The sequence below is a fragment of the Mytilus trossulus genome, chromosome 11, assembly GCF_036588685.1.
Source record: "Mytilus trossulus isolate FHL-02 chromosome 11, PNRI_Mtr1.1.1.hap1, whole genome shotgun sequence".
NCBI classification, from domain to species: domain Eukaryota; kingdom Metazoa; phylum Mollusca; class Bivalvia; order Mytilida; family Mytilidae; genus Mytilus; species Mytilus trossulus.
The window spans coordinates 42,766,798-42,785,377 of NC_086383.1; the positions used below are offsets into that span (position 1 = coordinate 42,766,798).

General features: G+C 31.2%; 1 protein-coding gene across 1 annotated transcript; it reads right to left on the reverse strand.

Annotated features, from left to right (window-relative positions):
- Nucleotides 1-284: 284 nt before the first annotated feature.
- On the reverse strand, nt 285-16,751 carry LOC134690068 (uncharacterized). The gene is made up of 12 exons (XM_063550043.1): nt 16,520-16,751; nt 14,913-15,005; nt 12,354-12,536; nt 9,943-10,061; nt 8,571-8,691; nt 7,066-7,191; nt 6,372-6,578; nt 5,487-5,606; nt 4,765-4,827; nt 3,977-4,012; nt 1,759-1,834; nt 285-1,158 (listed from the first exon to the last, which is right to left on the reverse strand). The coding sequence occupies exons 2-12, from the start codon at nt 14,977-14,979 to the stop codon at nt 657-659; spliced, it is 1,620 nt and encodes a 539-aa protein (XP_063406113.1). The 5' UTR covers nt 14,980-15,005; nt 16,520-16,751; the 3' UTR covers nt 285-656.
- Between the last annotated feature and the right edge of the window lie 1,829 nt (nt 16,752-18,580).

The window sequence follows — 18,580 nt, forward strand, 5'->3', positions numbered from 1 at the left end:
TATGTACTCAAAGCGTTTGAAGGACGTCATGTTAGAATTCATGATATATAATTGAACTTCAGATGATTTTTAAAATTGTATTGTCAAACAAATAATTGTAACTTTTAAACATGTTCACTTATTAAATCTAAAACGATAAAATGTCGTCTTAGTTGATGCTATCAAAGCTCAAATTTTACAACACATGACATTTTAAACAGTGATATAAAAAAGATGATGTGGTATGATTGCCAATGAGACAACTATCCACAGAAGACCAAAATGACACAAACATTAACAATTATAGGTCACCGTACGGCAATGAGCAATGCCCATACCGCATATAGTCAGCTATAAAAGCAAATATTGTTCCAAGCAGTCTTCAAAAGAGGTGTCACATACAACCGGTAATTGCGGGTTCATAACAGGTAACACGATACTGCAGATAAAACAGTAAATTGACAATAAAAATTTAATAAACAATCTACATTACGTTAAAGTTCAATCATATTATAGGGTTATAATAACGTAAAAATATGTGATAGTAAAACTATTACTGATGTTTTATAAATGGACAGTACTGAAAAACAAATCGAACGTAATATATATTCCAACGCGTTACAAAAAAGAACCCTTTCAAAAAAATCCAAACAATACCAGACAGTACACAAGTTTCGTTAGTTTTGAACATCAAAGTGATCATAATTGTTAGATTCAGATGTACGCATATTTATTGCTGAATGGTCATAAGTGTCATCTGAATCAACTATGTTCGGAACATGGTCATACAAATTCACGTTGTCTTTTTCTTGATGATGTTTTACACTATGTAAATGGTCGTAGTCTGCATTATCTGTGTAAATAGTCATGTCAACCGGGTCTGTTGGCTTTGCTAGGCAGTAGTCAGCAGTTGTCATAGTATTTGCCATGGAATTTAAACTTTGTTGATCTCCATTTTGAATTGTTTGTGTATCGACATTTACTTGAAGATCATTGTATCCTGGATTTGCAATAGCATGGATTATTGTTTTTTCTTTAATATTGGATGCATCAACAATAATTGAAACTACTCTAGAAATTTCGTTTTCATCTTCTGCTTCTTTTTGTACCTGTATATTATTGTTAGGTGGTTCTCCTTCTCTGTGATTATCCTCACGTTTCCAGGATTTAGAGTTGAATCTGAAATAATTTAATGATTATTTCACATTACAACGATATAATTCACATCATTAACATTTGATTTTAACTCCATATTTATGATATGTTTAATACATATTTTACATGTGATGCTGACATAACACTATGCACCCTACTAGTGAATCAATGAATCAGTATCTTGTGAATCGTATGGTTTAAGGTTTGGTTAGATATTCATTCGGTAGACGACCTGTTGTGTTCTGACACAAAGAGCATATGAGTGAAGCAGTAGCAATTCCCAACAATGTAATGTATCTAAGGACAAAAGTATTGTAAATACATTTTTTTTTGTCTTTTGAGGTAAACCTATATATGTATAGGACAATAAATATTTAGCAACATTAATGAACATTTAGATTGGTTTTTACTCAAACATCTTTATCTTAGTATTTACACAGTAATATCCAACGATACATAAGGATTCATGTATTAAGATTTGTACATCCTGTACAATACTATGAACACTCAGAACTATCACACAATGAGATATTACAGCAATCGTTTGTGAATTATAAAACTACATTATTTATACTAGGCTTAAACTGTTGTATACTTAACTATAAATGACAAAATAATACAGACCTTCTATATGTGAATACAACTATAACTACGACAACTACAATCACCAATATCGATGTTACTGTTCCGGCAATTATACCTATATCAAAATATATTTCATAATAATAATAATAATATGAATAATCTTAATCCCCTCCACATGTATCCTTGATAATAATATTCATTTCTTTTTCTGTTATATAAAATTTGTCGAGTACAAAAAAAGTAGGGAAATAACATGCAAAAAGTAAAATACTATTTCTTAACAAAATCTCCGTTTAAAATGAAATCGGTCGTATGTATATAAAGAGTTGATCTTGCTACATATTCCGTAGTGGCTTAAATGTTTACAAAACACACAACATTAATTTAATTCTTCAATAAATGACTGTTTTTAAATGTATTTAAGAATTTGGTGCTGCCGTCAAAGCTACTTTTTATATGTCTTTATTTATTTTTTTAATGGAATTAAGTTTATCCTCAGATTAAGATATGCCAATAGCAACACGTCTTCGCAAAGGTCAGATATAAAAAAAAAAAAAAAAAAAACGTTTTTCAAACTCTTGTAATTATGAAGTAGTTTTTCTCGTTTCAACTGTCTCCCTAAGCTTTATAAATTTATAGATAAAAGTACAAATGACTATCTTGATGTTTTATGTTTCGTTCGGTAATATTGAAGAATTAACAATTCCTTATTTATGATATGAATTTAACCTTTTTTTGTATTGTTGTAAGGATTGGTTAGTACAATGTACATGTTCTGATTTTCATATATCTTCTCAATGAGTGTGCCGTTTTCATTTTATATGGTATATAAAGGCAACAGTAGTATTCCGCTGTTCAAAACTCATTACTCCATGGACAAAAAACTAAATCGTGGTAACAAACTAAAACCGAGGGAAACTTATTAATTATAAGAGAAGAACAACGACAAAACACTGAAATGTAACACACAGAAACGAACAATAATATAACAATGGCCTTATTCCTGACTTGGTACAGGACATTTTTAAAGGATAAAATAGTGGATTGAACCTGGTTTTGTGGCATGCCAAACCTCGCACTTTAATGGCAATGTTTAATAAAACATTGAAATGACAACATGATATTACAGGACTACAATACAAATAAATAGGAGAACGTATTAGACAAAGAAAAACATGATTAATAGCTATAGATAACAAAAAGCATCAGGTTTAAAATTCAATACGCCAAAAACGTAATGCATATGAGCCAATACCTTTTTTTCGAAAGATGGCATTATTTCTAATCAAAATATAAACTTCTTTCAGCTTGTTCTCCGATAGTTCTTCACTACCATTAACACGGAAACTGTATTATATATTTGTATAACGTTTGTGTTGTTTAGTCCTTATCTTTTTTTACTGGGTTTTTATTTGGTGAATGCTAGTTATGTGTATATGCACATCGACATACTCTTGTTAAGGGTCATATACGGAATTTTATCATTTTTTTTCCCAAGGCTGACATTCCAAACTATGCATGGCGAGTTATGCATACAAATCAGGATATGTTAGCCATGTTGATGCCATCAGCTCGATCCGTTAAGAGTTTTTGCCATTTCCTTATATTTTGGGTGTGTTCTTGCTTTGTTTGCATAATCGATATAAACTGATGTCTTAATTAAGTCTTATTTTATGACTACGAAAAGGAAGCCAGGTTTACTAGTACACCAGATAGAAAACAGTCATTATCAAATGTGACACACCTATTTAAAAGCAACCAACCGTCTGAGTAACATGGTCATTGTATACAGTTGACAGTTATAGTCTCTATGTAAGGTTAAATACAGTTGTTCCACTCCATATTACATCGTCATAAAATATCAATCAACAAGAATATATCACAGATTGGAACAAAGTGGAACAACCTCGCCACAGCACACATTTCGGTTTTTTTTTCTTTCATGTAAATGTAGTCAAGTACTTAACTCAAAACGGTGTTATGAGCCTCTTGTATAACACCGTTTTGAGCCTCTTGGCACCGTGCTAAATGTCTTATTTTGACGTATAGATGAAATGATCCATGTAAACTTTGTTTTTTTCTGGGAATTTATTGTCGAGTGTTTGCTGTTCTGAATTTATGCACCATAATTTTATAAATTAAATTCAACCTGTAGAATTTACGGTATATATATATATATTTGTATGAAAAATTAATGGATTAATAAATGTCTGTTTTAAAAACATTCGAATTTAGTTGATTTTTTATTACATTTTACCTGAACTCTGAATATCTATGTTTCCTGTAGCAGTGTCTGAAAGTAAAATGAACACAATGAACAATGAGAATGAATAAGTTAAGGGGCTATTATAACGTATAAATCCAGGGATACTCTAAACAGTTACCAAAAAAGAAAAAAAAAACATATGAAGATAGAAACAAGCTCGCAAATGAAATATGGCAGTCAGTCCTGTTGTTTAAATGTAATTGTCTATCTGATCATTTTTTGTTTTTTGTTTTGTAGCACTGGTTTCTACTTTAATTGCAGCAAATTTATCAAAGTCATATTACATATGATGTGGATCTGTACTTATACATCCCGTCATTGTGTTATTGCACTATACTTAATTTGTATTTCCTTGTCTTCCATTTTTGTTAATGCACTTTGTCTCATGTCCGTTTCTACTTCATTGTAACGTATTTGTTTGTTTTATAGTGATTACGACTAAAACACAATGTAGACCTCTGTGCCCCTAATTTAGACATGTTTGGCTATTGTGTCTGTTTGTTTTGTTAACACATTTTTTAATGTGATGAACTTTTATGCAGGTTGAAAGATTGGATGATTGTAGGGCAAGGTTTAATCCTCCATCTTCTAGATTAGATAATCGATGTTACGTATCAGAAATATGACAGTTGTTGTCCAATACTTTGGTGTCCATGAGGCTTTTAACTTTGCCATAAATGTCCGTTTGGAATTTTTCTGTGAGTTTGATATGTGTTTTGTTTTACTTTAAACTAACATATCACATGAGATTGATTGCTGCAAGATTAATAGTACCGTACCTTTAGATTGACACACAGTTGAAGTGGTGTTGATTGGTTCAAGCTGAATATCTATTTGAGTGTCTGAAGGATAAAAAAAATTACAATTTAATATATCACGAATCTGATTGATACTCTCGTAGTATGTACACCATTAGTTTTACCCGTGTTATCAATTCTATTTTATCATTTTGTAGACTTGTGGCAATAGTTTAAGAAAAGGTTCCAATCAAAGGAATTGAAATTATTATGATAAAAAAAAATGTTGCAGCATGCTGTCATTGATACACAAACAAGGAATTACAGGTTACCATTTCAACTTTTGACAACCAAATTAAAGTACAATATTGATCAAATACATATGCACATGTACGGCACAACTGTTGTCTGAATGTGTCATACACCAGGAGTAAGATGATTAAATTATTTGTGATTCAATTCTAATTTATTTCAATATATGGAGGACACATCAGAAAGTACAGAATTCAAGATAGATTTTACCACATAGCAAGTGACTGTTTTCTTGTTTTACTTCGTTCTCAATGAAAAAAATAATCTTTTACGATGGACATACCAGGCATTTGTAGATTTCACACTTTTAGGTAAACCAAAGTATAAGCAACTATCTAATTTTCTAAAATATGCATAGAACATGTACCTATGTATTTTGTGTATTCTTAAATAACGAATTACAACCAAATTAATTTCGATTTGATTCTAGTTATACATTTTAATGTGTTTACCTGACGCGCATTTGTAATGATGTTTTTCGCTGCAATTTTCGGCTTGCTGTAACTCATCATTCGCTGCTATATGATCACACCGTAAAATGTACGGCTCAATTTGGTCGAAGTATTGTGTAACTATTAGGAAACAAAATTAAAATATGAAACCACATGGTAATGGATCAATGTGTCGGTATTTGATGTAAAAGTACAAATTATGATACTGTGAAAACAAATTAAAGAGGTAGAATGGAACTAAATTCGTTCACTGAAACTGAAAAATGATTAGTCATATTTAAACATTGTTTAATACTTTCTATGGATGATTTGTTTATATCTTTTTTTCAAGACAATAGGCAAAGACAGAATTCTTGTCAGTATTATCTGACAGGGTACGCTAATTCTTAAATAAAATACCAACTAAAAGATATAAAAATGTAAGCAATTTACTTAATCTTTACCCAGTTTTTGAGTAAAACATTAAGTCAGTTTGTAGACTATGTAATTGTTAAGATCACTACAACTAAAAAAACGAATAATGTACAATTATTGTGTTTAAAATAATCAGTTTAATACTAAATAAAACTAGTCTGCTTGAACCAATTTTGAAGCAATAGTATTTTATTATCATCCAATAGCGTTTTGAGGAGTTTCAACAAGTAACATATTAGTTTTCTGTCAGTACAAAAATTAAGAACTGAATTATGTTTGAAGGATACTTGCATATCGTAAAAATCAAACATTTGCGATGAAACGAAATATAATGGAAATGGCACTGCCTATCGAAGAGCATTCAAAGAAATTCAAATTCACATTAAGTTTATCAAATTTTGTGAAATAAATTTTCTGCCTCTTTTGTGTTGAACTATCATCGTAAAAACTATGATACGCCCGGTCTATTACCTGTTTTATCTGAATTGTTCATGTATAGTGTCTGTCTGTAAACACCAACCCAAACATCTGTTCCTGGGATAAGTGATTCTGATATGTTACAAAGTTCTACTGGATTCTCCGAATAAAGTAGTGGATAAGTGAAATGTTGATCCTCACAAGTACCACGATATTGCTGGAAAACCTGAACTTCAGGACCAACAGCTCTTCGCCCATCCCCTAGATATCATATAAAGGAGAGAAATTTAACAATGATAGAATTTTTGTACCGTGTGGTGCTTTTATGCCGTATGCTTCCATTATGTTACTCATACAATCAAGCATTATGCATCGGCTTTCATGATGACCAAGCATGTAAGATACATTCTGATGAAATATAATTAAATACCCCTATACCCCCATTACCGGGAGTCCGAAATATAACTTGGTTAATAGATGAAATATCATACATTCTATGTTCTTTTCCTATTTTTTAGTATTCAAATATATATTTAGTGTACTGAAAAAAATAAGGACTTTCGCCAACAAGACATACGCGACTTTTTAATATTTAGCACACCATTCAATTTTTATTTTTCAAGTTCAATTCTCTCCATTTCTTTACTCTTGGTCAGCGTCACTGTGAGATTTTCGTGGACAAAACGCTCGTCTGGCAATACAAATCCATTACCTACCGATTGTGTTATTCATAATATCATATACTTACGACAGTACGATCTGGAATATGTAAAACATTCTTTTGTAGAAAAAGTTAACTTTGAGCCATTTGAGTGACATTGGTAAAACAGGCAGTCATGGTTAAAACCCGCTAAATTTAATGATCCATCAAAAACTAGAGATACAAATAAAATATTTGTTTTGGTTTTAAGATTAAACAAATATGCAGAAACATTGTATCATATATCATGCTTTTATATAAAATAAAAAAAAGATATATCATTGAAAGGAGAAGTATGTTCAACCACGTAATACACACGAATACAAGCATTTGTTTATGTTATTTATACGTGTTTCTCGTTTTTAGTTTTTTATATAGATTAGACCGTTGGTTTTCTCGTTTGAATGGTTTTACACTAGTAATCTTGGGGTCCTTAATTGCTTATTGATCGATGTAAGCTAAGGCTCCGTTTTGAAGGCCGTACATTGAATTATAATGGTTTACTATTATAGATTTTTATTTGGATGGAGAGTTGTCTCGTTGGCACTCACACCATATCTTCCTATATCTATTGTGTTGGTTGTTTTCATATGATCAAGAGAAGAAGACATCACAGTGCATTTACAGTGCGACAAGTATTGTACTCAACAATGTGTCCTAATAATAAGAGTTAAATACATTACGGAAACCATAGTTCAAAGATTAAAAATACGACAACACACTTCGGGATTCTGTATTCAGAGTCTTTAAACATTTAACCATTTCTATACATCTTGACAAATGGAATGGCTTGAACATCGTAATTTATTTGGCCTCTTTAACTTTTTTGCATTCGAGCGACACTGACGAGTCTTTTGTAGACGAAACGCGCGTCGGCGTATATACTAAATTTAGTCCTGGTATCTATGATGAGTTTATTTTCAATTTTCAATAGTGGTTGTTTCTGACTTCAATCACTTACTTGGTGAAGAAATTGAATGTATGTTTCTGAAGAAATGATTCTAAATAGGTATATATATTCTTATCATAGTACATGCGAATAGCTTAATTTTGTTTCTAACATATTTCAGGGTTATTTTAGGCGAAAAAAAACCGTAAACCTATAGAGTAATGAGAATTTCCATTTTGCATGAGTAATGAGTGGTAATATTTTTTATTGACATGGTGGTGCATCGCAGATATAACTTAGTGAAATAAAATCTTTGATATATTCATTTATGGTTTCTCTGCTATCATGTTGTGATACTTAATCTATCATTAATGAACTTGACGAAAAAAGTTGAATCCTGCTGTTCTTCACATATGAACAATGATGAATGAAGACAACGTTACGATATGAGTTGGTTTTTTTTTTTTGGTTTATCGTAAAGAGCTTATTGTGAACTTTATGAAAATATAGTTTAAACTCCATTTGGAAAATGTTTGTTCTTGAAGACGGTAAATTCAATAATGGTTTGTACCATTACTTTTGAAAAGTATTTGTCTAGTTGTCTGCTCAATAGTTCACATGCTTGATTTATAGTCGGAGAGAAAAACAAATTGTTAATGAAAACCTTTGTACACGACAGCGTGTGTATTGCTGTTTCCACGGTCTATAAATTCTTGACAGAAACTTGCATTGTCAGTCTCTTTCTTTACTCTATCATGTTCATCAAAGCACACACATCTCTCATTCTACAAAAAAAATACGTTTAAATAGAGAATTTTATTTTCTGATTTTATTAATTATTATTTTTAGCTTTTTGTGTAATTTAGTTGAATCATAAACTAGTACTGTAAAATAACCCTTCAGTGTTTGATTTCCTTAGCTGTATTGCTCATTTTAGTTTTGAAATACAGATTCCAATGTATGTGTAAAAAAAATTGTTTGGTAGTATTTCTAAACCAAAGCACTATAAAGTCAAAAACCTAGAACAAAGTGAAAAAGAGCAACAAAATCGAACTCCAAAGAAAACTAAAATCTGAAAGTCCCTTATTAAAATAAAATGACAAATTGTCAAGCTCATACGCATGAAACGAAAGAAAAATAAGTGTCAAATTCCTAATAGTGTCATGTGTTGGTACAGACATTTAGTGAAAATCGGAAGCGGACAAAAATAAAACAGTAAACATGACGAGCGTTTCACTACAACAAGGCATTTATTTTCAATGTCACAATTTGGACGCGGCCAATTATAACCTAGTCATTTGATTCTTTTAAGGAATCAATGAATCCGCGAATAATTAAGGAAATATAATAAACCAAGTTAAATTTAATGACGTTTTCATTTATCTTGATATGACGCGTACGAGAACTATAAAAAAAATTACAAATTTGGAAGAAAAGATTTTGACAAACATGCCAAAATAGACAAACATGCCAAAACAGACAAACATGATTCTCTTAGTGAATTATTACACCATATATTGTTTGAGGGATCATTGTGGTTTTTATTTTCTATAATGTAGTACTTAAAAGACGATAACATAACAGTTTTAACTGAAAAAACCGAAGGTTTTTTGTCATGCGACTGTATCAAGGATATTATTCAATTACGTCCTTCTTAATTTTTTTTGTCTGTGTATAGAAGTTTTGTTTATGGATAAGACGAGTTCAACTTTGAATCAGATTTTTTCTAGTGTTTATGTTGTATTGTATGTCCGTAAACTGTTCAACCCAATAAAATATTCTGACATTTCTTGTTAAGAATAGATTTCGAATAGCTTTTAAGGTGGTCCCTTACAATACAGAAAGATAACTCTGTAAAATCAGCAGAACGCTTAAATGAATTGTGTTGTTAAGGGAAAATTTAGCTTCTCGATGATCAAAATAATTGTTTGTCTAACTACTTTATAGCGAGAGTAATTTTTCTGATTAAACGGTTGGTTCAAATTTTTTTTTAATTTTATATTTTTGTTAAAGGATCAAAGTAAATATAAACCTACCTTTTGGTTAAATGCAAAATATCGTCTGTTCATGCATTTGACTTGACACAGCTGTAAACTTGCAGCATTTGTTTCATCTATTTCTAAGCTATTGCATGTAAGTGGTATATTGTAACAACCTTTTTATGAAAAGAAATAAAATGAAAGCTTAAAACAAACAAATGGAAATGATTTTGGTCAAATTGGTTTCATTTTAAAACATTTTTTTTCACAGACATGAATGATTGGTACATATCTGCTTGTACTTGACCATAATTTTTTGAATAAATGAAAACAATTTTAGTACAAATCCAAAATAATATTACAGCACCAGATGCACGTTCCGACAAGTACTGTCTTTTCAGTAATGTGTTTGAACAAACACATTTGAACGTTCAAGACCTAATAAGATTGCTGAATAAGGACACAACATTATAAGCAAAACAGGACTACGAATTCGAGGTTTGCTTGCATGTTGTACATAGCTTCAAACTTAAATTCATTTTTTCAAATGACAATGTCTTATAGCTAGATGGTGTGATAAAATTTAATGTAACAATATCAACAAAACTAACAAATATGGTTCTTATCGAAATCATTTTTTTATGTGAAAATTTTGAAAATTATATCAATAATGTGGTCATTTTATAAATTTCCTGTTTACAAAAATTTGAATTTTTGGAAAAACTAAGGATTTTCTTATCCCAGGCATAGCTTATCTTAGCCGTATTCGGCACAACTTTTTGGAATTTTGGATCCTCAATGCTCTTCAACTTTATACTTGTTTTGCTTTATAAATAATTTGATTTGAGCGTCACTGATGAGTCTTATGTAGACGAAACGCGCGTCTGGCGTACTAAATTATAATTATGGTACCTTTGATAACTTCTGCACTACAGAACAAGCAATCAATCGGTTTTTTTTTCACTTTTAAATTATTCTATATATACACATGGAAAAATGTATTGCAACACCTTGAATTTTTAAAACTTGAAAAATCAGCCTCTTTTTTTTTGGATGAAATATAATAAAATATGTGTAAAATATTATTGAAACATAGTTTATAGTAACATTGGCATTGAAACGAACAAAAGATGTTTGAAAAAAAAATGATTTATATAACCACAATTTTAATAACAAAATGAAGTGTTTTTTGTACCAAAAAATGCATTTTACAACTTTTACTGTAGTCGAACTTGTCAATGTCAGACATTTCAAAATTAATCTTCAGATGACTATTCACATCATGGTTGATCGTTATACGCCATAAAATTAGTACTTTGTGCGCAGCCTCCATTCAAACGGAGAACCGCATCTTAACGTCTTCTGATACCTGCCATAATTCGAATATTTTTTTGCTAAGGTAGCAGCAACCATTTCTGAAGAAGGGCATTGTTTATTTCATGATGTGTATGAACTGGGGTGTTCTTTCGCGCACTTTCCGCCCAATATTGTCCCATATATGCTCGATATGGTTCAAAGCCGGGCTACGATCGGACCAAGGAAGATGAACCAAATTGCATTTGAACATTGGATCTTCCTCCACGATGCTAATTTCCAGCTTTGGCGAGCTCTGTACTACCTTGGATACGGAAAACTGTGTGTCTGTTCGTTAGCAAAGGTCTCCGAAATGGTCTTATCGCACGATAACCAGTAGCGATGAGTTGATCTCGAACAGTTCTTGTTAAAAGGCTCCTGTATGGCCACCACTCTCTTTTTAGGATTGTCTTGCATGCAATGGGTTTCCTTCTGACCAACCTTCATTATGCTTGATTTTCTTTAACAAATGGTATAGGGGGTCTTCATTATCTCGGAAGGTCTTTAACATCGTGTATTGCCTGATTTGTATTCTAAAAATGACTTATAGTGGAATGGAGATGACAAACAATACGTCCAGTTATTACAGCGACATCCCTGCTTCTCTTATGCTGATAATCTGCCATCTTGCTGCAGTTAAGAGTTGTTAAGGACCCATTACAAGCTAAGGTGTCAATCACATAACTTTAAAAACTTGGTTATTTAAAGTGTTGAAAACAATGAGGATAAAAACATCTGTTTTGCTGTTTACGGGTACAGTAGCTGTATGTGCAGATAAAAACTTATCGAGTCGATATTTATTGAATAAACTCAGATAGTACTTAAATAATGTTTAACTAGTTCTATTTTACCATATTATATCACAAAAAAATAAAGAGTGTTTTTTTCTAAACTTCAATTTCAATTTGGTGTTGCAATACTTTTTTCCATGTGTATATATGTAAAGCATAACAATTTACTATTCAAATACCAAAGTCAAGCTCTATTTTCTTTCCATTTCTTGCTCTAGTTTACAACAACTATGTTACCAGAATGGAATAAATATAAAAAAAAAAAAGTTTTCTCTTAGTAATATAAATCAACCGACACTTTAGAATAGTGTATGCATTACCTACCTCTTATTTCAATCCAAGGAAGTAAAGCTTGAAAGCTGCCAACCCAAATACTATCATTTATTTTAGTAGGATTGTCCATGTACTGTTTAAGAACAGTGGTGTTGCTTTCCAAAAACGAGTTATTCCCATAGCAATCTAAAACCGCTTGCTTCCATGTTTTCATTGTAGTTTCCGATCCGCTAACTGAAATTGATAGGATTTCCTCATACGTGAGTCTAGTATTAGAATATGCTGTAATCAAACCCTCTTTTGGAGAAGGAGACACAGTGACATGTTAATCATATTAAAAGAATATAACATGACCTACAATTGAAAGACCAACCAATCAGGACCTGATTAAAACAGGATTTGTTTTATTCCAAAAGGCAATAATGATTGTTTAGACTTGATATCATAACGAGGCATTATATTACTGATGAACAATAAAATCTTTAGTAAAAACTAGCAGAAAACTATATTAAGCACGTACACACGGTCATTATAAAAAACGACCACGAATACTTTAAACTACAATTTAATGTTTTATTATTTATTTGGCATAACTATCTTGTTGTTCTTTGAGTATTTGATTAAGTTGATGGACTGCTGTATCAAAACTAAGTTGTGGGGTGAAATTTAGTGAGAGAGCACTTCACAAGAGAGCAAATAACACAGACATGAAAACAATAGGTCATCATACGGCCTCCATAATAAGCAAAACCCATTGAATTAAGTTTATGTTTTGTAATTCCGACAGAGATAAGTTAAGTTTATTTTATTAAGAATTGAAGAAAAGTGTTCTGTTATCTGAATGTTGGACAACATGTAATAACACAAATATTGATATATATTTTTATGAGAATTAAAAAAGGCATAAGTCTATACAATTTTATTTAAAACAAACGTGCACAATATCCACTAACGGTACAAATGAAGACTTTTGCTAGAATAAGACACATTCGTCGTCCTGCTTTGGTCATTTATAAAAAGACTAGAACACACCCGTGATATCGCGGGTCCGTGACTGAATTAAAGCATATAACTATGCACAAGACTTATTTTTATATTAGTATTTTTATCTGATAAAGTCATGCCGCCGGTTATAAGATAGTTATCACAGTTTTCTCTGCTTTCAAATCTTTCTGTTTGAACCCGTCTAACTGGAACTTATCAATTATTGGTAATATTAATATATTTGGAAAACAAAAGGTCCTGGGATGGAGAATTTTTTTAATCAACAGCATTGTCCTATATTAGTTATAAATAAAGTTGAATTCTTTGATTCGCTGTTTTCATGACGTCATGCCCGCTAACAAATTAAAAACTGTACCTATACGCCTTATTTTTAGTATTCGTATTGTTATGTTATAAAGTCTTACTGATTAAAATACTACAATAGGTAACAATTTGACAATTTAGTAGTGTCAACCCTGTGATTATGACCCGTGTATATAGCATATCCTGAATACACCGTTTGGTGGTGCGCCTGCCAAATGCGGAACGTACAGATAAGGTAATTAGGTAACAGATGAATATACTATTGGTATCGGTATCGGACTCGACCCGGAACTTCTTAATTATTGGCAATATTAATTACGTGGAAAACAAAAGTGCCTGGAGTGGTGTAATTTTTAATCTACACCTTTGTACTATATTAGTTATATATAAAGTTGAATTCTTTGATTCGTCGTTTTTACGTGATGACGGCTGACAAATTGGACCTCGTAATTTTAGTATTATAGATATCTTGAGAATCCATCGTCTTAATGAATCATAGATAAAAAGGTGCATAAGAAACAAACACAATGTTACAATTAACATCATCGTAAGATCATTTTGTATACTGCTGAACAAACATTGTTCCGTTTAACAACGGACATTTATTTTCATGAATAAGATATACGGATTTTTATATCAGGCGCTTGCATTGTTTAGAGTTTCATTTACACATCCTTGTTCTATGAGATATAACTTTTATATAAATCGAGCAATTATTTTAGCAATTAACATAACGCTTTGTTTTTTGTAGACATATTATCTGAACCATATAAAACTTTCTTATTTTGACACTGGACAAAATCAGAAATTTCAAGATGTAACATAAGCATGAAATCATATTCGTCAGAGTTGAAAACAAAAGATGCTACCGTAATTTTGCAGATCTTACATTGTTGCAATAAATCTTTGGCCAGATGTATCGTGGTTGACTTTAGGTTATTTGTTATGTACACTATATATTATTCCAGTTCATTGATGAATAATATCAGTTGTATTCATACGTATGCACAAACCTATCAAAGGTAATCTCATCTGAGATAGCAGGTCAACTAACAAACATATCAAAAGTCTGTTATCCTCATGCCATATTATCAATGAACATACAGAAAACAGACTACGACGAGGAAACGTATAACTAGATATATGAAGTTTAGTGCGTTGTTTAGGCTCGGTAGATAAAACAGGGTTAGTTTTTAAGATATGACTGAAATATATACTGAGAAGTTAATTAAATTATCACTGTTTGTTATATAAATATAATATTTGTTAGCTTTTTAAATGAAATATTTCATTACTACTAACCCATACCACATTTCCAGGAAAACGTCAAAAATATAATCCTGACAAAGGTGTGTGTTCGGATATTCATACCTCGTCTTATTTCTTAAAGTTTCTCTGAAATTAACAAAACATTTCTTCGAATTCTAACTACACAGGCAAAATTTTCTCACATGAATTTCACATGAATCTCACATGAAATTCACATGAAAAATTTCACGTGAGATTCACCTCAATCGAGCTTATACATGGAACTCATGTGAAAATGTTCATGTGAATTTCACGTGAATTGAGATTCACATGAATTTGATGTGAAATTTTTCACATGAATTTCACGTGAAATTTACAACAACAAAAAATGATATTTTTCATGAATTTAATTAAATTTGAAAATTAAAAAGTTATTTGAAATACTCTTTTTAGAAAATTCATGTGAATTTCACACGAAATTTTTTTACGTGATTTTCATGTGAAATTCACATGAGTTTCACATGAGATTCACGTGAAACTCACAAAAACTGATTTCACATGAGTTTCACGTATAAGCTCGTTTGAGGTGAAATTGATGTAAATTTCACGTGAGATTCACATGAATTAAAATTCACGTGAAATTGATGTGAGTGAAATTTGCCTGTGTAGAAAAAGGTAAAATCATAACAATACTTAACTCCGATTAAAATTTATAACGGAAAGTCCCTAATCAAATGGCAAAATAAAAAACTCAATCACATCAAACAAATTGACAACTGTTGTATCCTTAACATGGTACAAGAATTTTCCGTCTGTAGACAATGCTGGATAAAACCTGGTTTTATAGCTAGCTAAACTAGTGTTTTTCTTGATATGACAGCGACTGTTAAAAGTAAGATTTTTTGAATTAAAAATGAAGATAATTTTCGAAGGACAAAAAGCAACAACATTTCAATTTCCTAGCTTAAGAATTTCCGAAAAAGGCTACAAGAGGGTCGGTTAAGATGGAATCATTTTGATCAAACAGATTCCTTTAATTACCTTTTGATATCGATGTATTTACGTTCCAGCATATCATTTAGGTACCAGTTTATTCGCCCTTATGTGCAAGCTGGTACGATAACTGACGGCTTGCCTTTCCTACATAGTTTAACTTGATTGTTTTACCGTTTATTTCCTGAAAGACGTTACAAGCAGTGAACGAGTGGGATATAAAGTATGTATGTGGACAGAGAATCAGACAAAACCAATATTCGCAGTTGAAATATCTGTGTCACGTGTACCTATAGTTAAATATATATGTTCTACTCGTCCCGACAACGACTAATCCTGTTTTTGTCAAGCATAATTCAGCACGTTAGAATGTTCTTAGTATCATAACTAGAAATTTGTAACAGGATAGAAAATGCACTACATGGTTACATTAAAAAAAAATAATCTTAATCACATTCGTTTAAAAATTGGTAATTGTTTTGGTATTTCAATTAATAGATTCGATTGTGTCGTTGTTTTTATATTAAGTAACGAGCATCACTGGAAAAGGCTACCATTCATGTGTGCAGATGTAGCATTCAAATATCATTAAAGTAAACTTGAATATTGATGTAAAAGTGACAAAAACTAAAAATTATTGTTAGGTACTAAAAGCATATATAATTTACCTTAGGTGATGGTGTACTATTCCAGTAAAAAATATTGTTTTGTCAGCTATTTTAAAGATCAAATATGGGTTACAATGAAGTCTGCTTTTTTACTCCGAAAACTCTGTACCAACTATATCCTTCAATCGTGAAGATTATAAATTAACTACCAAAAACTATTTTCGAATTGACACATTACAAACAGTAAACTTGAAAAAGGAAAACAAGCTTTAAGATGTGTTAATACAGTAAGTTAGTTAACATGTGGGTGTTAAACGGAACAGGAAGTTTTTTTTAAAATGTTTAAGTACACACAAAAGACTATTTCAAACTGAATGTCATACTTTACGTAAAGTTTAAATACATTATTTTATATATTGTCATTAACAAAGGGTTTAAAGATTTGTGTATCATAATGTTTAAATATTTGTGTATCATAATGTTTAAATAAATACTTGTACACATTTCGTGTAATGTAATGTAACACATACACATATTATTTAAAGTCTCATTCAGATTATTGATAACTCAGCTCGTTAATATATGTTTAGATGAAGTTATTCTAGAGAAGTCGTTTTTTTTTAACCGAGCCTTCGACTCTTGTCGAATAAGCGTCACTAAGCAATTCTACATTCCGGCGGCGGCGTCCACAAATTTTCCACAAATATTCACTCTGTGGTTAAAGTTTTTTTTTACATTTTAATAACTTTCTTAAACTGTCCTGGATTTTTACCAAACTTGGACAGAAGCTTGGTTATGATCAAAAGCTAGTATCTAGAAGGATTGTTTTCTTCCAGTCAACATTACATTCAGTCTGCAGTTAAAGTTTATAAACATTTTTTAGATTCATAAACTATCCTGAATGTTTACTAAACTTGGACAGAATCTTCTTACAATCAAAAGATAGTATCAACAGGAATATTTTATTGATTTATTTCCTCATTTTTGCTGAGCCTGCGATTAACAGAAAGAGTAGGCGAGACACTGGGTTCCGCGGAACCCTTACAAATTTTATAGTGTTATAGAGTAATGGTTGTTGCACTAAAATATACGGTTGTTCTTCTTTTACGATGTGATATTAGGGAATTGTTTTACATTGTGGTGGGAATCTTCACCAGGGTTACCACTTATTCTTGGTCCGTTTTGTTTTTTTAAGTTATTTCTGTTCTTAAAAAAATATGGAAGATGCCAAATGATATCCAAAATTCCGTGACTGAAAGAACATGCATTTTATCAAATATGCATGATATATAAATGAAAAAAAAGTGATATGCTGGTCAATGAGACAACAAGAGACCAAGTTGACACAGAAATTAATATTTATAGGTCATCATATGGTGTTCAACAATAAACAAAGCCCATACCGCACAGTCAGCTATAAAAGCCCCGAAATGACAATGTAAAAAAAAAAGCGAGAAAACTAACGGTCTTATTTATATATAGACATAATATTGCTGTGACATGATATTAGAGTGATAATAATTTTTAGTTAAATTCGTGAAATACATTTGATGATCAATGCATATCGTACTTGTCGTAGGGTTTCTGTAGATTATCCTAATTTTGACAATGAAATGAAGACTGGAATGTCAAATATATACAGAGGCGTTAGTTCTGTCCATACACTAATGGTACAAATATCACTTGAATGATCGCAGAATAACAATTTATCATGCAATAAGCTGGTTATTAGTTAAGTAAAAACACAGTATACAAATAATATTTTGCTTTAATTTTACATGTTTCTATTTTGTGCAACCAGTTTATATGTGGATATTTCTTTCTAGACTGTGTCGTCTTCGCAGTCTACGTTTCATCTTTGTCGGTTTGTAGAAACATAAATGAGTCAATTATTTGGATTTAAACAATTAACCCTCAAATGGTGATACCATCCGGGACTTATAGTCCACCAGCAGAGGCATCGACCCAGTGGTAGTAATACAATTTACGGTACCAATGGTCTTGCACCAGATGCGCATTTCGACAATACATATCTCCTTAGTGATGCTCGTGGCCAAAATATTTTAAATCCAAAGCTTATATAAAAGATGAAGAGCTATAATCCAATAGTTCCAAAAAGTA

Coding starts and splice junctions, on each gene's coding strand:
- LOC134690068 (XM_063550043.1), bottom strand. CDS start 14,979: ATGAATATCCGAACACACACCTTTGTCAGGATTATATTTTTGACGTTT. Junction 5,607..6,371: donor GAACAATTCAGATAAAACAG/GTAATAGACCGG, acceptor GTTTCCTAATAG/TTACACAATACTTCGACCAA. Junction 4,013..4,764: donor AACTGTGTGTCAATCTAAAG/GTACGGTACTAT, acceptor TTTTACTTTCAG/ACACTGCTACAGGAAACATA.